Source organism: Puntigrus tetrazona, chromosome 4, assembly GCF_018831695.1.
Source record: "Puntigrus tetrazona isolate hp1 chromosome 4, ASM1883169v1, whole genome shotgun sequence".
NCBI classification, from domain to species: domain Eukaryota; kingdom Metazoa; phylum Chordata; class Actinopteri; order Cypriniformes; family Cyprinidae; genus Puntigrus; species Puntigrus tetrazona.
This window is the reverse complement of record NC_056702.1, coordinates 17,426,197-17,451,835: the sequence shown is the minus strand read 5'-3', so window position 1 is coordinate 17,451,835 and position 25,639 is coordinate 17,426,197. Positions and strand designations below refer to the sequence as shown.

Genomic DNA, 25,639 nt, shown 5'->3' with positions numbered 1-25,639 from the left:
TGCTTCTTAGCATGCATATTACACCAATATTAGCCATTTATTAGTGTTAATTAAGCACATGTTAATTCCTTATTCTATATCCCTAATCCAACCCAATACCTAAACTAACAAATACATTTAACTATTAACAAATACAAAACTATTTATAAGGATATTTGTTATTCAGCTTACCAACTACGATAGTGGTATTTTTAGTGGTATTTTCTTATAAATAGATAGAGAGATAATAAAGAATGGGTGTGCCATACTGTACCTGTACTAGCAGTGTTGATGTTGTACAACATTTAAAAGTATTCTCACATTTTTGAAGGGATTGCACTGACAGCAGCACTTTGCAACTGGAGAAGCTGAATGCATTCTTGAAAAACCTGCAGAAGAAGAGAGGCATAGTAGAGGAGCTCCTACAGACGTGCTCTCAGATTTCAGCCCATCTCTGTGAGACAGAAGGACCCGTGGCTTGCATTGAACCATTTAGGACTTTACAGGAGAGATGGCAAACTATGGAACGGGTTGCTTCCAGCAGCCTGTGGTGTGCTAACATTTGCACAGCAGAACAAGTTGTACTCCTGCAAGAAGCCAGAGAGCTACACCATGAACTGGAGCTTCTGGAGAAGTCAGTTTCTCTTCCGCATCCCTCTCAAGGACAGACAGACTGCCAAAGTGTGCTACAAGAGACTGTCAGACCTTCAGACCTGACAGTGTTAACTGATCGCTACTTGTTTCTTCTTGAGGTCTCTCAGACTCTCTCCTCAAGTCCGCTAGGAAAAAAAGAGCTCAGAGATGTGAAGGACGCAATGCAGGGCTTGAGTTGTCAGCTTGCTCTGACTCAGGACAAGCTCAGCTCTCAGACTTCGAATGGCAGTGGGTGCTCACCGATCATAAGGATTATTAAGGACTATGGTACATGGGCTAAGCAAATAGAAAGCAAAGTCAGTATGAGAAGGAGGTTGTCTCTGTTTCCTGAAGAAGCAAGTCACCAGGTCAATTACATGAAGAAACTGCAGTCTGAAATATCTCTTAAGAGGTTTCAGTTAGCCTCTGTTCTGAAAGAGCTAAGAGAGGAAGTTACAGGACTCGATGAGGAGGATTCCATATCACTCACCCTCAATTCTGTGGAGGATTTGTACATTAAGCTTACAGAGAAGACTGAATGTGCTGTTGCAGAAATGAACAGAATGTTTCAAATTAGAGAAAGACTGTGGAAACAGATCATTGATAGCAGCTCTTGGTTGACTTCAGTATTAGAAAAAGACTCTGGTAAAACAGTGGCTTCTGAACCTAAAACTACAATACCAGAATTGAGGGTTCAACTTCAGGTATGCACAGAGGCTTTGAAGGATGCTGAAAGACAAGCAAATAATCTGGACACTGTGATAGATGAAATCAAAAATGTGAATCATGGTCTAAGTGTACCTGAAAGTTTTCAGCTTATCAGTAGGCTAACAGACTTACAAGAAGAGGTCTCTAAGGTTGTGAACCGTAAGTGGGCCTTGCACTGGGTGCTTGAAGAACTCCTTCAATCTCAGGAATCTTCTGCTGAGGAACAGAACATCATTCTGAAGAGCTTGAGACAGATGAGTGCTGATGTTATGAGGCAGAAGTATCCTGTGACAACGGGCTCACTCTTGACTCTTGATCCAGTCAAGCACAAGGTAATGGAGCTCCTCTGCAAGGTGCCAGAAATTAACTACTGCCCAGATTCTCGGAGGAAAGAGATGCTCAACGTTGTACTAGACCTACAGAGGAGAATACATCTGCTGGAGTTGCAAGCTAAAGATCATGAGGAATACCTCAATTTAAGGCAGAACATGGAAAATTCCAAAGAGGAAGTGAAGAAGGGCTTGTCGCAGAGTGTAGACTCAAGTGTAGGAGCTGATGTAAGGCTCAACTTTTGTCAGACTGTCCTGGTGGAGCTGCCTTTGTTGAGAATGACATGTCAAGAAACCGCTGACCACCTTGAGGCCATTTCGAAAGATCTCTATCCATCCCAACTGTCAGCAGAAAGGCACAAAATCCGTTTGGTCATTGAGCAGCTCGCCTCTTGGGAGCTCACAGTAAAAAATGAGGCTAAAACCCTTGAATGTTCCCTGGCAGAGCGACTCGGCTGTCCTACAGATCTCAGTCCACTCGCTGAGCTCTTCAACCGTGTCCGGCAGCAGCTGAAGCAGGCCATCTGCTTGGAGCCAGATAATAAGACCATTGATAAACAGCTACGAAAGCACTGGATGCTAATCCAGACCATAGAGTCTGTTCTACGAATGTTGGAGCACTGCAGGAAAGAAGTAGATGTTGAAAGCTACCAGATGACCATTGATCTGGGCCAGAGAACTCTTAATGATTGTGGTATGCATATGGTAAGCTCCAGTGTAAAATACACGTTTAAATAACTAGCAATAAAACTAGAATGCTACATTGTAGTTTTCAAGCATGCATGTGGTGACCTTATTATTTTTTAGTGTGTCCCCTGTGTCCCCTGATAATACATTGAGGTCTTAAGACACAAAACGGTTGGTCTGTGCTACAAAACTGTGTGGTCGGGTGTTAATTTACATTTAACATTCAAAGTCTTAACATTAAATGGCATACTTAATGTTGTGTACTGAAAATTAGCCAAATAAACCAACATAACGCATTTACAAAACATAAATATTAATATGTTTTATGTTTTTATAATAAATATTAAACAGCAAAGAGCATTTGTGAAACAACAACTCTTGATCTATATTTAGCTAATTAAGGCATAATGATATTGGAATATAATAGCACCCAAAGGGTAGGCTTAATGTAAATAATGTAGTAATAGTAATGGAAATAACGAGAACAACCATAGTTAGCTAACAATGGTTTTAAGATACACACCGCTGCCACAGAACCCCCATGTTGAATTTCCCCCCCTCCAAAACTGGTGCTGAGCCAGAGAAAGATGAGCTCAGAAAAAAAGACACAAAACAAGCTATATAGAGATTATTTAATTGTTTAATATTTAATACAACTTGGATGGTCTTGGTGTAAGCAGATAAACATCAAATTTAGATTTTTGGGTGAACTACCGCTTTAAGAGTAAGTCGTTTTGGCAGGTGGGTAAAATTGGTCAGTACGTTTTTGGTTAAAAAAAATAGCCAACATACTGGTAATGCTTTGTTTTTGATGGGGCGAATTTAACATCACGATCATTTGGAAAACTGTTTACTCATCTGGTTTTTAGAAGGCTATTAATGTTGTTTATACAGTTTCTAAATATTTTGTGTTTTGTTGTCCAGGACAAGCTGCTTCAAGCTAGGGAGGCTCTGAAGCATTACCACTGGGCTGTTCAGGGTGCAGAGAGCTTTTTTCAACACATTGGATCCAATCTTATCATCCCCTCTGATGGCTTCAGAGGCTACAAAGAGGAGCATCACTACGTTCAACAGATTTTCAGCACTCTGGTTGAGGGTTTCCAGACCCGCTTGTCTGAAGTTGGTGCTTCTGTTCCCCAGCAGACATGCCTTTCTATCCCTCTAACCGAACAGCTTCATATTGAGGTTTTGAGTCACCTTCTAGTACAAGATGCCAAATTAGAAGCTCAGGCTCAGCTAAGACTTGAGGCCTTGCAGAGGTTAGTCATTCTTTCAAAAAAGCAAGTTATGGGTTGTTTATCTATAAAAACGTAACAACCTTGACCTATGATTCAGATTGCTGCATTTACAGTGCTGTCTGATTGTTGTTGACATTTTTATATCAAATCGGAAAATCATTTTATAATTGTAAATAATGGGGATTTTACATATTTTGATTATATAATACTTCTACACACAATCAAGCATTTTCTCAGAAAGCTGTAGAGTACCTGCCAACATTTTCCACTAAAACGAGCTTTAAAACAATTTGTCTGAATAGAAAACATATATATATATATATATATATATATATATATATATATATATATATATATATATATATATATATATATATATATATATATATATATATATTAGTTAAATTAAATGTACAAAAAGCACTTTTATTTGGCTGACTTTAACAGTTCAGTCGTTCTCCTCCAATTTAGGTCCATGAAAGATCAAATTGTGCACATGAGTCACCATGAAGAACTGAGTCAACTTCTCAAAAATGTTGATTCTCAAATCTCAACATTTTTAAGTCAAAAACCAGCCGATTCTGAAGCCTGCCAAGACCAGCTGCGGAAAGTAAAGGTTTGTGGTCATTATGTACCAGGTTAAATGAACAGCAATAAGTTACCTTGTGCCATTTTACATTTCATAACAATGCATGTATGCTAGTTTAGCTTGCACTGAAACTGTCTTCATCTGCAGGTGCTTCAGACAGAGCTGAAGAACCTTGCTACAAAGCTGGAGGAACTAAGGGAAAGCTGCCCAGGTCTTCGCTGCAAGGCACCGGTGGATCTGATGCTGGGACAATTGTGGAGGTCTTGGGCAGTGCTGCAGTGCAGAGTGGAATCACTCAAAGCTAGCATGTCTCATAAAGAAGCAGAGTGGAGAGATTTTGCGATACGTGTATGTGTGGGGGAAAAAAATAAAATAAATATATAAATTTTTACAATTTCATTTTAGGTTAGCTGTATGTTAACAAATTTCTCTTCATGGGTTTGTTGTGCAGCTGAATAAATCAAAGGAAGGTCTTGACAGACTTCAGAATGATCTTCCAGATTCATCTACGGTTAAGGGATCCCTGGTGGATCTTCAGGGCATTCTGAGCTTCACTGAGCGCCTTCAAGATGGTATCGAGCAGGAGCATCACACTTTGGCATCTCTGCAACACCATGTGGCGCGATTGCTTGGGGTCTCAAATTTGCAACAGCTGAAAGTGTGTCCTCAAATCTGTCAGGACTTGCAGTCTCTACAGGGTCAATGCAGAAGGTTTGACACGCATGCACAAAAACACATAAGTTGAGAAAATGCTCAGAATCTACATTTACGGACATTTTCATTCTTAGTCTCCGAGATCAGAGCAATAACATCCGTCGGGAGGTGCTTTTTGAGATCCAGGAGTTGGGCCGTGTGCAGGAGGAGCTGAGTGCAATTCAGCAGAATGTTCTCTCTCTTTTAACGGCTTTACAGTCGGAGTCAGCTGCTCAACACTTACAGGTTGGTGCCTGTGTTTGACAGGCATGGTATCTGTTTCTGCAGTCGTTGGTGTTGATATTGTGTTCACTGCGTTTTATTGCACTGTAGGAAGTCAAAGTGGAATTGGTTTCACAGAAGGCTCGACTGCAGGATGTCATGGACAGAGTGCAAAAGAAATGGAGTTGTGTACCTGCAGAGATTAAGATCTTGCACAATGAGCTCAACATCTTAATGCAGGAGGCCAAAGACAAAGTATACACTTTATAATAAACACTTTGTCTTAAACATATACATTTTTTAATATATATTATGGCATCTACATGAATAGTTTGTGTATTTGTGTTGTGTGTTTATTTTAAATTAAATCTAATGCAATTGTATCTTTTTTTTTAGTTGGTCATGGTCATGGAGAGAACTGGTCCTCTCTGCAAAATGAGTGAGCTGGTTGGAGAGGTGAAGGTGGGCTTGAATTGTGTGCAGGCCCTGCTGAAGCAAACAAGTCCTAATATTTCTGAGGCTGAACGTACACAAAAGGTACTCCGCTCTTGCTTGACTTTACATGCACTCTATTGAAATCCAAAATGTGTGCTGTTTGCATGTTTTGCATACTTGATGGTAATCAAGTATGCATTATATAAATTGCTTTGGGAGTCTCAGCACATCACAGGTAATTAAAGTATATACATTCAGTAAATATGATGTTTGTACAGTGTGTGTTTGTGTATGTGTATAACGACCGGCGGTGTGAAAATTTCTGCAAATGATTTACTAATAATGTGCAAATTAAAGAACACAGATACAGCATCTCATTTATATATCACTCAATGCAATATACCAAGTGAAATAAAGAATAAAGAAATAAAGAAGCACAGTATTTTGAAAAGAACTGTTGGTGTGAAAATGAAGGTTTTCTTGAAGTTTTGATAGACCTTGTATTGCCTGACTCCTAGTTGAGGGTTCCAAGTCATCTTTTATTGTTCTAAAGCAAAGTAAAAATAACATGGCTTGGCAAATGATATGTTCAGATAATGTGTTCTTCTGGCATTCAAAATAAATCAATACATGTGGGAAAAAATGTGGGGATAATGTGTTGTATGAGTCATTTAAATACTCTCCAAAACATATTCCATAAGGAAAGGCACAAAAATAATTTCCATACTTTTTCTTCGCTAATTCTTCACTGTGTGACCTGACAATAAAACCTGACAATACTATTTTAATGGTAAAAAACTGCTAAAAACCTGTGCTACAAGTGAAATATTAAGGCTTCATTACACATTACATGAACTGTTCATCTAGTTCTGAAATGTTTGCATTGTGTTCAATGAAATACTATGTTAGCAATAACTGAGGTCTGATGTGCTTCTGTGCCTGTGTGTGCAGCGCATATGGGATGAGCTGGACCAGTGGCACACTCGGATAGCTGAGCTGGAGGCCGAGGTGCAGGACCTGGCTGAGCAGAAGCCTGAGAGAGCGCACATCCTCATGGACCAGCTCACAGAGCCCCTGCAGCTCTACCAGACCACAGCCAAACAGGCCGAGCAAAGGACCGCCCTCATCAGCAAAGTCAGATGATTTCACAACATAAGCTAACACCCAGTATCTCTGATAGCAAACCATAACCGATTATGTCTTTGTGTTTTGGTCCCACTAGATTCCTGCTTGTCTGCAGGACTATGAGGGTTTACTCAATAGCTCCAACTGCTGGTTGAGAGAGGCTCAGTCCTGGCTGGTTGCTCCCAGAACCTATACCGCTGCAAAATGTATCCACGGTCATGCCAACTCCCTCAAGGTCAGCTCAAAACATCACTGTGGAGTCATTGCCCTTATGCATTAACTTGTTAGCAGCTCTTGTAATGTGTCTGTAGATGATGCTGGATGAATCGGAGGGATACAGGGCAGCTCTGGAGGCCTTCCTGCCTGCTCTGCAGGAGATCACTCCAGTGTGTGACACCACCCCTCAACAACATCTTCTCCAACTGTGTGTACAAAACATCACACTCATGCAGCAAAGCGTTCTGGACCCTCTCTCCCACCTTCAGCACCTAGCAGCTGTAAGAATAATCATTACAATTTAGGAAATTATTTCTACTATTATGTTTACAGTCAAAGCCTGTCCCAATACTAAGATTTTAGTTGTATCAGTTGCAGGGAAATCATTCCTAATACCAGTTTCAATACCACAGCTGCTGAACACAGTGTTTTTAGTGAAAATATATAAAAAGTAAAACAATAGTGAGTGCATAGCCTTCAGGTATTTCTTATTTAGAAAAGCATTTTTGTGAATGTAGTAACTATTTAATTGACACTAAATAATAAATAGGAAGTAAGAAATTCATGCTTTACTTTTTAATAAGAACAAATGTCAAGACTTTCAAAAATCAAATTTTTGACAAATAGAGTTTTTTCTGTTTACATTTCAAAGTGTACTACTGTTCAGAAATGTACACTTTTGATCAATTCAATGCCTCCTTGCTAAATAAAAATCCTATTTTCATCCTTCGTCATCCCTGACACTGTAAACTTAATTTATAGGGATTTATCAGATTCCGTTACTGGCATTACTTGCTTTCTAGTACTGTGACAAAATTTCTTAATTATGTTGCCTGTATTTTAATTGAACTTCTGTTTAGGAGATGGATGCCATTGAAGCAGAGGTAAAGACAATGGAGAGAAATATAACTAAGATCAGAACAATCCTTTCAGCCACAGACACAGAGAATATTTCTCCTGAGGAACATCTTGAGAACATACAGGTACTGTACATCGTGTCTCATTAATCCTCTGTTTGTACCGTAAGCATTTACAGTACCTCTCTCTCCTATCTTCTGTAACAGGTCATTCTTGATAATGTCCAGTCCATGAAGAGAACCATTGATGAGATTGAGAGCTGCAGGCCAGATCTGGGGCTTCCTGCCGGGGCAGAGCAAACTCTCACCGCCTTCCATCGGGCTCAAGACCTCCTGCAGCCCATCCAGGAGCTACAGCAGCTCAGTGTGGAGCGGAACACAGCGCTAAGGGTCTGTCGCTTGTTTGTGTTTGCCAAGAGTCAGTAGTTTTCTGTTTACTCATTTAGTTTGTGAAAAGCGCATTTCAGTAGTTAGGGTGTTTTACAAATACCTTGTTTTTGCAAAGGAAGATGAAGTATATATTTCTGGTAACGCTTTACAATGAGCTGTCATGTTAGGACAGATATCCAGTTTCAGGGCAGGCATATCCTTCAGGTGTCGAGCTTTGAAACTATCTTGATCAATGTCATTTTTTCATCTGTTCTAATGCATCCAATTACAGCATCAAATAAAGAGATTTATAATGCAATATTTCAAGTGACTTTTGGTCTAGTTAGTCTCTTGAAAGTGCAGTAAATTTGTAGTGTTTTTAGTGACCGTGACCGGCACATGACCTCTCTCCTCTTTGCTTTCATGTCTGTGGGAATGAGAGGAGGAGAAAATTCCTGCATTTAAAGCCAACTCACAAAAGGGATGTGTGGGAATCTTGAATTTTCTGATTGCGCTTAAAAAAATGAAGTGCTTTATAACTTCAATATGGTGCGGCAGTAAATTATTAAAGGCACAGCTTTATTAGCAAAGGCAGTAGTATCTAGTTAAGACACTCTCTTGGTTTTTCTCATGATCTCTATCTTGTGACTTTGGTTTGCCCAAGTTTTACAGCTAGGTTTGTTATTGTATTTCTTTTTTAGACCTCTATTGGACAAACAGCTGAAACGATTCTCCCTTCAGACCGAATCACAGAATTCACAATGCCACATCTTTACACCGGAGATGTGAGGGTAAGTCCATCAACGTAATCAAAAATATCCCTCACAATCATGTCCACTCTAACTTACAAGACATCTAAGATGAGGATGAGTCGGTTTGAGGATTATATAAGACTAAATATAGCTCATTAGTTCTGTCACTACGAAAACCTACAGTAAAGAATAATGCATAACCCTGGTGAAGCAGGTCTCCATGGAAGGCCCTTACACTGAGGAGGAAGATGAAGACAATCAGTCTTCATCCTCAGGAACTCTCACATGCAGTGTTCCAGAGGTAAAATCCTCAAAACCTCCAATCTATCTCCCAGGCTTTGCCAAACCCTGAAAAGGGAACATTTCTGAACTCTTGTCTGAACTCTGGACCTCTTTGTTGGCTGTTCATTTGCATTCGTTTCATTTATTTATACACTCTTATGAAAGAAAGCTATTAATACAAATCTAAATCAATGTATAGAATATTATTTACATGCATTTTTATTTATGTTTTTTTTTGTTTTGGTTGTTTTAGATAATGCTGAGGTCTGTTTTTTTCTATAACTTCACAGGAATTCATTTTGGATGCTTTTACTAGTCTTGAAAGTGCATGATCACAATTAGAATTAGTCTCTTGCTTTTAGAGTTTAGGCTCAATGCGCATATATTTGTTTGTTTATGATTTAGTCAGCTTTGCAATCTAGTTCTTTTGCCTTTTTTATGCTTCATTTTCTTTAGGGAGTCTATTTCTCTGGACCATCATCTCTAATAATTTCTAATCATTTAATCATCTCTAATCATTTCATTTAATAATTTTTCCTCTTTCTATACCAGGACCCAGATGAGACAATAGAGGAGGATGATATTAAGTCAGGCTCTGCCTCTGCTGAAACAGAGTGTGTCATTAAGGTAAAGACTGACTAAGTCATTTGTCCTTTTTCTCTTTTATGGCAGGCATTGTGGTTCATCATTATTCCTTACATTCCTCATTGTGTAATGTATAATTCTGACTAATTAAATGAGCCCTGCTCAAAGTCATTGTAAAATACCAATAAACACATACTGTATGTAATGTAGCTGCATTAGAGATGTTAATGATTAATTGATGAGAACAAGGACAATTTAAGTGATGGTAACAAATTCTTAATTCATAACCACAAACATATTACAGTAAGAGATGTGAAAGAGATCCCTAAGCTATATTTTCTGTATTAATATGCAGATTTGCTACAATATTTGCTACAGATTTGCCTTCTGTTTGAATAATTAACTTTTAAATGCATAAATAATTGTTTATCACTACTTAGTTGCTAATTACTTGCTGCTTGTGTTTGTTTTTAGGACACATCTCCTGAAGAAGTTGATTTTCCTGCAGTCAAGCATGTAATTCAGGACGCTGACATAGGAAGTTGTTTACTGGAGCCTTCTGACTTCTTTGAAATGCCTGGCGTAGTCAACAGACTAGTTACCGAAGAAACAAGTTCCCTACCTACATCCCAACAATTGAAGGAATTTGCAATTGATGCTTGGCTGAAGCCTGAGGAAAAGCAAAACGAGTGCACTGAAGCTAAGTCGACTGAAGCAGTACCAGCAAAGCCAGGAATATGCTCAGAGATCACCGAGTTAAAAACAAGTGATACCATTGAACTGACTGAAGAGTCTAAATCTGTATATCAGAATGAATTATCCATAAACACAGAAACAGGGACAAGTGAACAAGTGAAGAAAATAAACCCAAAGTCACCTGACACAGAGGCAGTAAATGTTACCGATGGTGACCAGACCCAGACAGAGTCTAAACCCATCGATGCCACAGCTCCTCTTGCACTCTTCTCCCAGCATGCAGTATGTGTGCCACAGGAAGATACAGCACTGGTAATTATGTGTGAAATCTAGGAGTAAACTCTGAGGTATTATTTCATTTTAAGTGCGGTACATTTTTTATGTAACTGAAAACTGCTCTTCCAACTTTCTAGGAAATACAGAGAGATGTTAATGAGGCTATCATTCACCAAAGCAGCAGCGTGTCTCAGGACCACTCATCTCAGCACACAGAAACTGTCAGTGATCTGTCACAGTCTGAAGGAGGGGCTGAAGAGCAGAGTTTGGTCCAGCTTCTCACCTCACCTGGATCATGTCAGGATATCAGTTCTTTAGAGGTCAGTTTCAACTCCGCAAACAAGGTTACTAAAACCAAAGATCTACCCTGAAAGTGAACAAGTATCTGTGTGCTGTCTGCCAGGTCTTCATCACCTTAAGACCCAATGAGAATTAGTTTTTTTTAACATGTACACTATTAAAAGGTAGGTTTTGTTAATGGAGATAAAGCCATTATAGCAGTCTTCAGTGTCACATGATCTTTCAGAATAATGGCAGTATGCTTATTTGGTGCTTGAAAAATACAAATATTATTATTGTCAGTGTAGCATTATTTTGGAAAAAAAAATTTTTTTGCATTATAAATGTGTATACTGTCACTTTTGAGCAACAAAATACATGTTATCTGAATAAAAATAATTTAATTTCTTTCTGTTTCCAAACTTCTGAGAGGTGTTGTGGTAATAATAGCTAAGAAAGGACAACATGTGAAGTTTGAACATTGAGTTTGAATTTAAAAGCTTGAATTTCTGAAGTTTATTGAGAATAAAAGTTATATTCATATGTTAAATTTTGAAATGATTATAAGTGTCTGACAGAACACATTTCAGAGAGGCTCTAAGAATTATTCTGCTTCCTTTTATTTCCTGCCTACACAGACGAGGCGGCGTCTGTTAGAGTTTCCGGTGTCTGTATTGAATGCCAGTGAATCTCAGATGGAAGACACAACCAAACTCCTCAAGGACATTTCAAGAATCAAGGTCTTACCAGTTCACCTGTCTACACTTTACAGAAAATTCTACAGAATAAACTTAATTTATTTTTCCTCTGAAAGAGTCTGCAAGGTTGGTCATGGACTTTGGCACATGAGCGGCGGAGATCGGCGGCACAGAATAACGTTGAGCTCCACAGATGTTCTGAAGCTCTTCTAAAGGGTCTGCAGGGTCTCCTCGAGTTGGGCTCTGAGCGGCTGCTGCACAGTCAGAAAGCACGGCCACGAAACTGTGCTCAGCTGCATAGTCTGCTCACCAAACACAAGGTACACAGCTGATCAACAACACACACACACACACACACACACACATATATACATATACATATATATATATATAAAAATCTAATAATGAGTCTAATATTTGGTATTGACTGGTAACAGAAATACTTCCAAGACTTGGGGCAGAACCTTGTAATGGTCAAGTTGCTATGCCATAAGCTGCCAGAGGGGTCTCTGCAGGGCCAAGCAGAGGTGGAGCAGTTAATATCAGATCTACAGGATCAAGCACAAGCTCATGGCGTCCAAATGGAGCACAGCTTTGAGGTATATATATATTACATTAACTTATGCAGACCTAATTTTATCTATCTTTTTCAATTCATAACACTTTCTCATTATCTGTCATAATTTAGTCATGAACCGTTCTAATTTAATAAGCCATGAGGCGTGCATTAAATGTATAAAATTATTTAAGAGAAATGAGCAACGGACGCTCTCTCATTGCTCTGTATGTGTGTTGTAGCAGTGGTCTCGGTACGAGGAGGTCTCTGAGAGACTGCGTAAGCAGTTGGAGGGGATGGATACAAGCTTGTCCAGCCTGGATTCAGAGCCAGAGGGAGACCTGCAGGGTCTGCTGCAGTCCTATGAGGTTTGTTTTCTCCACATCCCTGGGAACACTAATGGCTACCTTTCTTTGACTTCCATAGACCTCCTATGTTTTACATTCTATGACTTTGCTTGGGAATGACAGAAACAAATTCCAATCAGCAATCTTAAAGTTGTTGAACTGTTTCACAGTTAAAATATCTAATAATTAAGTATTTCAAATTAAATTTAAAAAGTATTATAAATAGCAATGTATTTGTTATACACTATAGCATTAAAAAATTCTTCCTTGAAAAAAATGAGTACCGGTACTTCTATTCTGCTAGATATTTTGAAAGGGATAGTTCATCCAAAAATTTTAAATCTAAAATGTTAAATGTCATCAGTTACTCAAACCTGAATGATTTACTTAGTTTTGTGGAACATAAAAGAAGGTATTTTATTGGTAAGTTATTTTTATAATATACCAATGACTTTTGTATTCCATAGTTTATGACTTTTATATTCCATAGTTTGTTTTCAGATGTAGCCTAAACAGTTCTGTGTAATAAATTTAATATTGAATTAAATACAATATTTTTCTTTCTAAAGCTATTATTTGTAGTTTCTACTTAATACTTTAATACTTAATACTAGCTTTAAATAATCTTTTGGGGCTTTTTTTTACAGACATTAATTAAATAGATCAATTAACCAATACATGTAATTAGTCAGATTAAAATATTAAATCAACTGACAGCCCTAATTTTCTTAATATTTTACATATTCTTATATATTCATATAGAAAACATGTAGTTATTTTACAATGTATTTTTTTTTATTTACTGTATAGACAATTGTTGGCCATAAGACACATAAAACGAAATCATACTAACCCCCTAAATTTATTTAGTCATTTATAAACTTGTTCTTGTTGAAAAAAAATCTAGTTTACTGGAAAAAGTCAATGTCAACTTTATTTATATATCACCATTAAAAACTGTTGGCCAAGGTGCTGAACAATATATTAAAACTATCAATAAAAACAATTACAACATAACAGTTTCTATACACTGAACATCATTAAATATGCACGTTATCTAAATGCTAAAGAAAATAGATACATTTTGAGCTTTCTTGTGAAATCATGTACCATAGCAGCAGTCCTATTGTACACCGGTGAGCTGTTCCAGAGCACCTCTTAGTTCCAATGAAGCCCTCTGAACATTGAGTTATTTTTGATTAGATGACCTCAGAGACCTTACTAATCCATTACTTAATAAAATGCTAACCCATGCAAACTATTATAAAATCGATTGTCAGCCAGTGCAAAGAAAAAAGACTGGAGTAATATGTACTCGTTTTCTTTAACACCTGTAAGAAGCCTGGCAGCGGCATTCTGTACCATCTGAAGACGGGCCAGAAATGACTAATTAATGCTTATATAAAGGGAGTTACAACAGTATAATCTTATTGAAGCAATGCATGAATCACTTTTTCAAAATCCTTTGGAAAGTGAAAGAAATGAAGAGAGGAAAAAAATGGCTTTACCTTTGGCTAAACCTTTTGAAAAAAAAAAAAAAAAAAAAAAACTTTTTCAAAAAAAGTTTTGACCACAGAACTAATCTGTCCATTTTAAGAGAGCTATCAAAAAGCACACCCAAATTCTTCACTAATGGCTTGAATAATGAAGAGAGCAGACCAAGATCTAAACAAGAAGGTCTAGATGCTTCTGAGGATTCAAAAACTATAAATTTTGATTCAAGCCTTCACGTCAGCAAGACACCAAAAGCGTATCAATGCCCCTCTTGTTAGTTTCCAGGCGCAGATAAATCTGGGTATCGTCAACATAATAATGACATGAAACATTGTGTTTCTTAAAAACTGACCTCAGAGATAGTATATACAATGAGAATAAAATCAGAGCGAGGATATAATAGCACCAGCACCCCAGACTTGCCAGAGTCAGCAGTAAATAAAATATATATACCTGACTGGAATTCTTTCGCAAAATTTTCTGATAAAAAAATGTAAAATGCTGATGAAATACAATTCGACTCTTCGACATAAAAGAAAGGGTAGAAAGGTACAAACTGGCCTGAATTTGACAAAACTGTTGGGTCTAAATTGGGCTTTTTGAGCAGTGGATGAATATAAGCATGCTTCATCTCCTCTGGTACAAACACATTCACAAGACAGTTGTTCATAATAATTTGAACATTAGATCCAGTCACCTCAAAAATGTATTTAAAAAAAGGAAAAGTGAGCTGTACATTAGGAAAATTCTTTTTTTTTTTTTCAGTTTACTGCTCCAGGTTGCAGTGTAATTAATAAAAAAAGAAAAGAAAAACCTATCCAAATTCTTATGTGAATTATTAAGTCACATAAAAGTTGTGGGGATTTACAGCAGTTTTTGGACGAGCACATTATTGACTTGGCGATAGAGCAGTGGTTTTCAATCTTGTTCCTGGGGACCCACACATTTTGCATGTCTCCCTAATTTACACACCGGGACTCATTAGGAAAGAGCTCCACGGACTCCGTGAGTCTGTCAGATAAGGGAGACATGCAAAATGTGCAGAGCAGTGGAACAGGATTGAAGACCACTGCGATAGAGGACTCTTGCTGATATTAGTCATTTGGTTTGGAAACAACTAAGCAGCAAAAGTAATAAGTGTCTGAGACATGTAGGAGTATGGGGCGGGCGCAAGTTACGGGAGAAGCTCTACTCTTTTCTTTAGTTGTATGTTGCATGAGAATAATTTTTGGTCCAGCACATGATGTTCCTGATTAAATTACTCAGAGCGATAGTTGCCATATCTGTGGAACTTCATGTTCTGCAGCTTACATCGGCCGCTCTTATTATTTTTCCCCCTCACTATTACGAAAGCTAATTTCTTGGCTGCACTGACTCACACAGAACAGTCAGTAGCATATGATCGGTTGTGTTCATATTATTTTTCCCTTTATGTCTACCAAAGCCCATTACTCAGGCGAATTGATATAGGAGGAACAGCAGACTACCCTTTATGTGTCTGTAATAGATGTACATAAAACTCACTCCCGTCCTCAAAAGCCACTACATCTGAGCAAGCTGAGAGAGATGAGGAGGTGGACTGATGAGAGTTTACTGTCTTTGACTGCAGTACTATTAGTTGTACACCTATTAGTTGCTTATTAGCATGCAATTTACTAGAATGTCAGACATTTATATTAGTGCTAATTAAGAAAATTCCAGGCTGTTTAAACACAGTAGTATTCTGGTGCAGAAATGTAATAATTAAGTGTAAAAACAACATAATGCTTACTGCATAAGTTAAATACAGATTAATCTTTGTTAAAGCTGTGGTATTGTTTGATTAGCTGACCAGACAGAAGTAAGTTTTTCTAGTCTGTCGTCTATTTAAGACTAAATGCACGGACACGCATTCGGTTTCTTTCTTAGTCAGGTGTATACGTTAACTCTAGACATGGATATAACCGTGGTTATAAAATGTGGTTACCAAAATACTAGCCAAAATGGGGATTTTCACATAACTTTGTGTGTATGTATATATCTGTTGAGGCACTGATATGCGGTGTCTAAATAGTGTCTCTCTCTCTCTTTAACTTAACTTTACCTTTAACTCTATGATGGTTGAACCTAACAGTTAATCGGCCGGGACTGGTCCGTATATGACAGACACTCTGCGACCTTTTGTACCTCTAGTTAATAGTTAACAATTGTTACTTATTCTAAAGTGTTACCACGATTCTTGTATTTTGTTTTAAGTGTTTAAAAGTATATTTTTTATATTAAATGACTTGGTAATAAATAATTTATAGCATGTTTGTTATAATATGTTATTTGTCCTCTTAGCTTTTCACTGTACAATTCGCGGTACACTTTGTGTTTAGTTAAATTTTACAGGAATGCTAAAGGTTAAAGTCTTAATTTAACCTGCAAACTTTTTTTTTTACTTTCCCTCATTGGCAGAGATTGCACAAGGTCCTGGAAGACACAAGGCCTCAGGTGTGGGAGATCCAAGACCGATTCAGGATCCTACAGAAAAAGGGTTGTGACCTTGAGCGGCCAGGCCAAACTCTCCCGCAGCTGTCGTTACACTGGACGGATCTTCATAATCAGCTACAGCAGAAAATACAGTCTACACAGAAGATCATAAAGAATTATGACAGGTGGGAAAAATGCCATTTTGTTGGCGGTATCGTATGAACAAATAAATGGGTAACAAATAAAGGTGTGTGTGTGTGTTTGTGTGTTTGTGTGTGTGTGTAGGTTCCAGCGTGACTCAACAGAACTAGAAGAATGGATACGTCACGCTCAAGAACAAGTTCAGAAGTGGAACAGTTTATCTGATTCTGCTCTTTTGGACTCCAGAACAGTCTTCACCCAGCTCGTAGTGTGTATAATTAGATTTTATTATTATTACCACATGTCATATCTAAAATACCAAAATGTAAATGTGTTTTTGATTTGTGTGTTTCAGGAGTTCTTCAAGGAGCTGGAGGGCCGTTCAGCACAGAAGGCTTCTGCAGGAAGCGCAGGCGCACAGATATTGCAGCTGACTGACAGTCAAGCTCCAGCTCTGCGCAGACGACTGGCTCAACTTGAGCAGGAATGGACGAACTTGAGTAATGTCCTACCCACTCTCCACCAGACACAGCAACAAGTATGACTAATGTCTCACTCCAAGTTTCTCTTTCTTTTTTTTCTTTTCTTCTCTATTTCTTCTTCATCCGCCTGAAATAAAGCTCTGGAAAATAGATATTAAGTATGCATCCTCTTCCATTCCTTCTAGCTGTTGACAAACCAGTCTCACAGTCAGATTTTAGCCAGCTTGACCTCCCAGCTCGAACATGTAGAGGGACGACTGGAAGACGAAAGCTTGGGGGTCTGTTGTGCCCTCAGTTCCTCTGAGCTGTCTAGACATCTACAGGATTTGAAGGTAGTACACCTACTGTACACTTTTAATACTTTTGATTTATTGGTTTCTAATGATTTCAGGGTATAAATGAAAAACATCTGGTTTGGGTCGCTGTTTTTTACCCTCATGTTCACCAAGGTTGCATTTATTTAATCAAAGGTACAGTAAAAATCTTAATGTTGTGGAATATTATAACAATTAAAAATAACTTTTCAATTAAAATGTATTTAATGCACTTTATTCAGCAAAGCTGAATTTTTCAGTCTAATGTCGTATGGGTATTTGTATCGGTCAAAATTATTACATTTTTCATTTATGCCAAAAATCTTTAGGATACTAAGTGAAGATCATGCTCTATGAAGATATTTAGTACATATTCCTACTATAAGTATATCAAAACTTAATTTTAGATTCGGTTCTTAGATAAGGTTTGGTAAGAACTTTTCTAAATATATTGATTCACCCTCAGGTTCCAGATTTTTAAATAGTTCTGCATGATATTGTCCTCACAAACCATACATTAATCAAAAGCTTAATATTTTGTCACTTTTGACTAACTGAATGTGTCATATATACATATTCGCACATTAGGATCTTAAGGCTGAAATAACCAGTCATCAGCCATGCGTTGACTTTCTGAACCATCAGTCTGTGGAGGGGGCGGGATCAGTGAATGATTCCACCAATCACTACGAGTGCATTCTGTTTGCTGAGCAACTGGGAGCTCTCAATCTGAGTTGGCTTGTTCTAAAGGCCAAAATTGACAGCAAGGTAAGTTCAGAAGTACAGCATAGTTGCAGTAACCTGTGAAAACTGCCAAAGCCATCATATTTGATGAGTTGTTCTGTCCCTAGATACATGATGTTGAGGACCAATGGCAGGCCTGCACGGACAGAGAAAAGCATTTGCGCTGCATACACTGCTGGATCTCTCAGCGTATTGAATGGGTGAAAAACAGCAGGCGACCAGAGAGCTGCTCACAGATTGAGCAAACATTACAGGAGTGTGAGGTGAGTCTCATGTCTTACAGCTAGCTTGAAGATTGTGTTGCAGTTGTTATTTTTGACTGTGAGAGGACTGCTTTTGAAAAGGGTACCAGAAATATATACTGATACAGAAAACCTGGATATTGCTTCTTTGCAGGAAACAGAGGACAGGCTGCAGGGGAAGTCTACTGAGCTGAACGCTCTGAGTGCTCTTCACCTGTTCGGGCAGCAGGATGGTGAACATCCTGGGGATCAAGCGTTCTCCAAGCAGGTGAAATCATCCATCCAGGACTGCCAAGCTTTGAGTCAACAGGTATGTCCTCAAGCCCTGTGCCAGAAATCATCAGTACATTTGTGCACATTGGCCACATATAAAATTCAGGCTTAGCAAGTTCTTTAGAAGAAAATAGTACTTTCAATCATCAAAGGATGATTAAATTGATCGATGTGTCATGATTTCCACAACAATATTAAGCAGCACATATTTTTCAACATTGATAATAAATGTTTCCTAACCATAAATCAGTACATTAGAATGATTTCTAAATTTCATCACAGGATAAAAATGTTAAAATATATTTTAAAAAGTTATTTTAATTTGTAATAATATTTCTATATATTTTGATTATTCTTAGTGAGCATAAGAGACCAACTTTAAACTTTTGAATGGTAGTGAACTTACTGCAGCTTTAAAAGCACTATAAAAAAACCTGTTCTTCTGTAAGTGGGCATAATATGTCTTTGTGTTTTCTAAAAATATGCATTTATATTAATTATTAATGACATTGCATCAAACATATTAGCGGTATTTTATTTTTTATATTATATTACAATATTTAAACAATAACACCAATCGAGTAATGTTACATCCATTAGGTTTTGGGTCTTTTGGTATGGTGAATGTGGAGATGTATCATGAGTGTGTTATAACACTTATATAACACGCTTATATATAGCACTGTGATATAACACTCGCGTGTAACTGTTGTTTTTCAACATCTTAAAATGTGTCAGATGTTTTTAGTAAGAGTTAAGTTTGGAGTAAGCGAAGAAATTTTATTCTTAGCACTGTGTGTGTTTTTGTTCTTAGATAAATGTTCTCAAGTCATATTTACAGCCAGTCAAAGATGATTGGGCTCAGTTTGAATCTAAAATGGGTGCAGCAGAACAGCGAACAACCGGGGTGGCCTACAAGCTGGAGCTCTGCAGGGTTTCTGTGTTCTCATCTGAGCAGAGCCGAACTCACGTAGATCACCTGCAAGTAAGGGAGTCTAAATTAAATTGTTACACTGGAAAAAAAACTTTTTTTTTTTTTACATTATAAACTTATATTTAAATTTATACATTCTGTCCTCCCAACATTCACATAATATAAATATTCAACATTGCCATTACAGTCAGCAATGTCATTTTTTATATATTTTTATTATATTATGCATGCTTCTTAACAGGAGCTTAAAATGGAGCTGAACAAATCAGAAACCTTGACCCAGTTAACTGAGGAGTTCTCTAACTTGAAAAACAAACTCAACCCTTATGCGTCTGAACTTTTGTCTGATCGTCTTGAGAAGGAAAGAACTCGGTAAGTAATTTGACTGTACACATCCTACTTTTATTCACCTTTTAAACTGAAAATACACTTTGAAAGCTGCTTTATAAATCAGCTGATGAATCTGTCTCTTTAGTTGAGTGAATAATTTATTAAAGATGAATAATGCTAACAAACTGATTCACTAAAACAAATCAAAGAGAGAACAGAGCATGCATGATTTTCAATTTTTGTTTGTCAAGACCTATGTGTGTGTTAATGTTTTCTTTTCAGACATCAAGCAGTGACTGAAGATGTGCAAGCGGATTTACTAAAAGCCCAGAATGCTTTGCTGCTTTGGCTGGAATACGAGGGACTCGCAGAAGAGTGCTGTGTTCATCTAAATCAGCACCGGGAGAGGCTTGGAGAGTTTATGAGTTCTTCAGACAGAGAAGAAAACACTGTAGAGCTGCTCAACAGAAGGATGCAGGGCATCAGTGTGAGTAATCAGTAGTGTCTAGGTCTCCTTAACTCTAAGCATTAGGATGTGTTTCTTATCCAGATGGTATCTGGAGGTTCTCTAGCTGGAGAGAATTTACGTATTCAGTCCATTCACATATCAAGTGTTATGAGACGGAGGTTTAATCACACTTACCCAAGAAATAGAAAGTGCTATTTGCATATTACTTGAAATATCGTTAAATCACTAAGGTGGTAATTTTTTTGATTTTAAGTCTAATGTGATTATTAGCCTTAATTGCCTAAAAATGACTGAAAATGAATGCTAGTGCCAGAAGAGGGCTGAGTGCAAATGCCCGATCAATCACAATACAATAGCTCAGAAGTACAGAACAGAATCAAGTGCATAATTAAAAGGTTGGTGGCCAACAAAAAGGATGACAACAATGCTTAAAACATATTAAACCCGTACAATTCACAGAAACGATGCACAGAAATATTTTTATGTTAAATAATTATGTAAATGTAATGTGCTGGTGTAGTATTTTTTTTTTTTTGTAATTTGTGCAAAATAACAATGATCAGCAAAAAAATAATAAAATAAAACAAAAAAACAGGCCTAAATAATAGGCAATTTCAGCATGTACTTGTTAAGTGCTAAAGTGTTCTAATCCTACAGATGGGTCTGCAGTACTTCAGTCCAGTTGTGCTTTTCAAAAGAAGGAACATTGAGATCTGAGATGGAGCTTTTCTCTGTGGGCTAAAAATACTAGATGAGACCTGTGCTGTTACTCTTACCAAAAAATGAACACAAAAGAATAGAATCGTGAATTATTTCTTGTTCAATTTGTTTAAATTGCCATTTCTTTCTGTGCATACAAGTGCATGCAATTATATATATATATATATATAGATATATATACACACACACACACCACACACAATATTGTTAAATAAAAATAAAAATGTAATTCCTGTGACACATTTTCAGCATCATTACAGCAGTCTAGTGTCACATGATCTTTCAGAAATCATTCTGATATGCTGATTTGCTACTCAAGAAACAATTCTTAGTATTATCAGTATATCAAATATTTACACTGCTAAAAATTTTTCATACCATTTAATGAGCAGAACATTCAAAAGAACAGCATCTGAAAATGAAACAATGTTTTTACACATAAGTCGCTTTATATCAATTTATTGTATCCCTGCAAATATAATGTATTGCTATATTTAAAAAACCTAAAAAGTCATAAAAAATATATTTTATGAAATTATAAATTACATAATTCCCTTTGTTGTCCCCAATGTCTAAAAAACAATGTTTTTCACAGGCTCTGGAGAAAGACATGTCTGTCTTGCAAAGCAGTGTGGGAAAAGTCCTGGAGGCTTCAAAGCTTCTCATTGAACATGTGAAACCCCAGTCAGCCCCTCTAATCAAAGCAGAAACCAGGTTGATGTCACGTGACCATGTGCATCTTGGCAAGGCACTTTCTGACATCGGGGCACAAGTTCAGGTATCACAAGTTGATATCTTTAAAAGATTAAATACAACATTAAAGTAGTCTGATTGATCTGCCAACCAATGGCAAACATTTATACAGCATCCTACACAAGTGTTGTGCTGTTCTTGATCCATAGGAGGAGCTGGAGGAGCACCGCCGTTTCAGCACTGACTTGAAATCAATGGAGCAAAAACTTCAAAACTTTGAGAGCATTATGAGCTCCTCCGCTGCAAGCATGGAAAGAATAAAGGTGAATGTGTGGCACTTCTCGAGGTTGTTTTCATTGATTTTTCTTCTTCCTAAAGCATACTAAAAGGCTACCGTTTGATTTTTTTTATGTAAATCTTTCTTTTTTTGTTTCTCTAAGATGGTTCTGTTAGATCTGAGTTGGCTGAACCCTAACCTTACTGCTCTGGATCAAACGAGTTTTGAAATCTCCTTAAGCTCTGCAGAGGAGGAGAGGTTACAGACCCTCAACACACAATGGGTTCAGATCTTCTCTCAGGCCACAGACAGACACAGGCAAGTCAAAATTCCCTATATTAAAGCTTTTATATTATTATTTTGATTTAGCCCTGAAATAGACTTGATCCCACATATCTTAGTAAAAGGGAAGGTTAACCTGAACATGAGAATTTTGTTATTTACTCACCCTCGGGTTGTTTCAAACGCTTTTAAAAACTCTCCTGTTGTGTTCTTTTTTGGAGGGAAAAACACTGGTTTGGAACAACATGAGGGAGAATTTTCATTTTTGGATGAACTATTACTTGATTTTTTTCCTGTAACTAAACAATCTGGTGAATGCCAATGCACATCTCTGTCTGCAGGAAGATGTATGAAGAGCTGCTGCATGCTCAGAACTTCCAGCAGAAGTGCCAGTGCTGGATGGAGCTCCTGGACGTAATTGAGGCTGGGCTGTCCAATCAGATGTCTGGAAACTGTGCTGCTGTAAGAGAGCAGCTAGCTGCACATCAGGTAGAGGGAACAGTTATGAAATCCAATAGAAAAATATTGTTGAATGATAATCCTGTTGCTTCTTAATGACCATGTGCATATACATAGCATATTACAATCAAGATCCTTATCTGATAAATCGTTATTCTAAAACAATAGAAAATGTGAATTATGGAATATTTGTGTGATTTTTTTAATTTTTTTTTTTTACTTGTCTTTTCCAACATAATATAAATTGCATTTAGACATGCATAGATATAAATAAATATTATATTATGTATACGACAAAGATGAAGAATACCTAGTTAAAGCTAGCCATGATTTATAAAATTCATAATATTGACTAAATAATTTAATGACATTAATACTATTCATAGTACATAAGGTACTAATTCTATTTGGGTCTATTTAGTGCAAAATCATTAATACTTTGAAATATTACAGTTTAAAGTGTACCATTTACTATTATAAGTTCTATTATGGATTTTCAGAAGCCAGTACATCACTGTCACACAAACCTTTAGATTATTATCAATGTTGAAAACAGCTGTACTGCTTTTTTTTTTTTTTTTGTGATAATTGTTTTTCAGGATTCTATAAGAATAGAAATGTAAATATTTTGTAACATTTGTAGAACTTTTGGTTATAGATTGTGTAGTTTGTTTTTGAAATATTTGTACAGAGCTCATCTATTCATTAATAAATCTTCCAGAGGCTGAAAGTGGAGGTCCTCATCAGCCAGCAGCTACAGGATGCCATGGTCAATGAGGCTTCACACTTCCTGGAGAGCAGTCAGAATGAGGACAGGTGAGCTTTTATAACACTACACTCAATAACTTATTCCCTAAATCTCTGTAACCTCAGAATTGTCTTACTAACCTCCAGTGTGGGGCTCTGCCATGGATAAGAAATCAAAGAATGTGGTGTAATAATTTGTTCTGAACAGTATGTCTCCTGATAAGTAATTAAAACCGAGGTTCTCCAACTGTTTTTTTTCTTCCGCGGGCTTCAGATGAGGCTGTAACTCTTGGAGTTATGTGTTATGGAAGAGCTCTTTTGAGCTCAGCACTGGAACAAGCTGGCTCACTCTCAGGAAATGAAACTGCATGTGCTACCAGCATGAAATCATTTTTTCTTTTCAGCCAATAAGTGCTGCTTCAGGTGGAACTCCTGCGTGGTTGCATTCAAGATGTTTTTTTTTTTTTTTTTTTAATGGCAGGAACAAATGTCTTTTAGAGAGCCGCATAAAATGTGGCTTTATTTTTCAGATGACTGGCAAAGCTAATGGCCGGTGGAATTGCGGTTTGTTTTATGATATTAGCATCTCTATTATTCGTTGCTCATCAGCTGTGACATCTATCTCTTTTAAAAAAATAACAATTTAAAGGGATAGTTTACCCAAAAATAAAAAAAAATTGTCACTCTTTACTAACCTTCATATTGTTCCAAACCTGTAAGACATTTGTTCACTTTTAAAATATATAAAAATATCATAAAAATGTTGTATTGAAATCTGAGAGGTCATGGACATTGATGAATTCACACAAAACTTTCATGATTCAAAATGTTTGTAAAGTGATCCATATTGAATAATGTAATACAAGTCTTCTGAAGAGACAGAATCTCTTTATGATGATCAATACATTTGGATTCTTTTTAACAATATTTTTATGAACTACTTATGAAGTAAACCTTTTGAAGCCCCAAAGCTTTGAGTTAGTAGACCTTCAATAAAGGGATTGAAATCTTCCAATTTTTATTAAAAAAATCGTATTTTCTTCCGACCATGACCGAAAATCTCATAAGACATAATGACATAATAATCATTTTTGGGTGAACTAGACATAAATGTCCTTCACTTCATAACGTTTGACTGCATTCATTTACCTTTAACATACCTTGAAAATATTATGGAACAAATTTAATTGTGAGCAGGAGTCGTCTGATCCTGAGACTAAAGGCACGATGGCAGGAGATACGGCAGAGGTTCCAGGAGCATGGCAAATGTCTGGAAGGGTTGATGGGACAGTGGCAACTTTATGAGTCTGGCTCGAGGAAACTTTCCAAGCTACTCAGAATCATCGAAGAAATTTTGCCACCTGCAGGACTGCCGCCATGCTGCTTACAGCAACTCCAATGCTCTATCAAAGACTTTGAGGTACAATTATTCAAGAATATCAAAAGTGAGTCTTCTCAGCTCTTCCAGATGCTAATGTTTGACATATCTTGATGTTTTCTATCTCAAAGTGGACAGAGGAACAGCTACAACTTCATGAAGAACTCTACATGCAGACTGTGGAGGCAGGCAGACAGATCCTTCAGCTATCGGATTCGCAGACACAGACACGACTGCGGACTGAACTGGATGCTCTCAGGGAGATGTGGGAGCGAAGCTGTGACCTTGTGGTCAAAAGAAAAGCTCTCGCAGACACCATAACTCGTGTACGTGACCCACTTCTCACATGGTTACTATATTTAAAAAAGTACTATGTTTAGTAAAGATGAATGGTTTGATTGCTTTTTCTTAGTTTTTGCAAGGATGGCAAACAAGAGTTAGCTTGCTGATTTAAAAGCATATAGTAAAAGCATAACAATGTTTTGGATCATACCGATTAGTGCTGACACCCTTGCCTTATTGAATTCTTTATTTGCATGAACCGAGCAGAGTCAGTGGTTATTATTGGGGGTCTTTCTTAGCCACTATTGACCTACATACCCTACTGAGCGATTCACTAATAAAGTGCGTCATTTTGAGGATGAGCGATCAGCTG

The 25,639-nt window shown here is 37.3% G+C and overlaps 1 protein-coding gene across 9 annotated transcripts in view; it reads left to right on the top strand.

The window, feature by feature from the left end:
- LOC122343418 (nesprin-2) overlaps positions 1 to 25,639 on the top strand; it is a 71,738-nt gene that overhangs the window by 30,920 nt on the left and 15,179 nt on the right. For 7 of the 9 annotated variants that reach the window (XM_043237872.1, XM_043237865.1, XM_043237871.1 and 4 more), the window contains 39 exons: positions 311 to 2,354; positions 3,261 to 3,595; positions 4,046 to 4,190; positions 4,311 to 4,511; positions 4,615 to 4,874; positions 4,952 to 5,102; positions 5,190 to 5,333; positions 5,475 to 5,615; positions 6,465 to 6,647; positions 6,736 to 6,873; positions 6,950 to 7,135; positions 7,715 to 7,837; positions 7,919 to 8,101; positions 8,782 to 8,871; positions 9,047 to 9,133; positions 9,667 to 9,741; positions 10,174 to 10,707; positions 10,809 to 10,991; positions 11,589 to 11,690; positions 11,765 to 11,968; positions 12,086 to 12,247; positions 12,447 to 12,572; positions 16,485 to 16,684; positions 16,785 to 16,908; positions 16,996 to 17,178; positions 17,308 to 17,454; positions 18,025 to 18,204; positions 18,288 to 18,443; positions 18,577 to 18,732; positions 19,510 to 19,680; positions 19,871 to 20,001; positions 20,242 to 20,446; positions 21,744 to 21,926; positions 22,051 to 22,164; positions 22,282 to 22,436; positions 22,742 to 22,889; positions 23,581 to 23,675; positions 24,804 to 25,026; positions 25,116 to 25,310. In XM_043237872.1, coding sequence (XP_043093807.1) covers positions 311 to 2,354; positions 3,261 to 3,595; positions 4,046 to 4,190; positions 4,311 to 4,511; positions 4,615 to 4,874; positions 4,952 to 5,102; positions 5,190 to 5,333; positions 5,475 to 5,615; positions 6,465 to 6,647; positions 6,736 to 6,873; positions 6,950 to 7,135; positions 7,715 to 7,837; positions 7,919 to 8,101; positions 8,782 to 8,871; positions 9,047 to 9,133; positions 9,667 to 9,741; positions 10,174 to 10,707; positions 10,809 to 10,991; positions 11,589 to 11,690; positions 11,765 to 11,968; positions 12,086 to 12,247; positions 12,447 to 12,572; positions 16,485 to 16,684; positions 16,785 to 16,908; positions 16,996 to 17,178; positions 17,308 to 17,454; positions 18,025 to 18,204; positions 18,288 to 18,443; positions 18,577 to 18,732; positions 19,510 to 19,680; positions 19,871 to 20,001; positions 20,242 to 20,446; positions 21,744 to 21,926; positions 22,051 to 22,164; positions 22,282 to 22,436; positions 22,742 to 22,889; positions 23,581 to 23,675; positions 24,804 to 25,026; positions 25,116 to 25,310 — 8,563 coding nt within the window. The remainder of the gene's footprint in view (positions 1 to 310; positions 2,355 to 3,260; positions 3,596 to 4,045; positions 4,191 to 4,310; positions 4,512 to 4,614; positions 4,875 to 4,951; positions 5,103 to 5,189; positions 5,334 to 5,474; positions 5,616 to 6,464; positions 6,648 to 6,735; positions 6,874 to 6,949; positions 7,136 to 7,714; positions 7,838 to 7,918; positions 8,102 to 8,781; positions 8,872 to 9,046; positions 9,134 to 9,666; positions 9,742 to 10,173; positions 10,708 to 10,808; positions 10,992 to 11,588; positions 11,691 to 11,764; positions 11,969 to 12,085; positions 12,248 to 12,446; positions 12,573 to 16,484; positions 16,685 to 16,784; positions 16,909 to 16,995; positions 17,179 to 17,307; positions 17,455 to 18,024; positions 18,205 to 18,287; positions 18,444 to 18,576; positions 18,733 to 19,509; positions 19,681 to 19,870; positions 20,002 to 20,241; positions 20,447 to 21,743; positions 21,927 to 22,050; positions 22,165 to 22,281; positions 22,437 to 22,741; positions 22,890 to 23,580; positions 23,676 to 24,803; positions 25,027 to 25,115; positions 25,311 to 25,639) is intronic. The other 2 variants (XM_043237873.1, XM_043237870.1) reach the window with 1 other exon arrangement.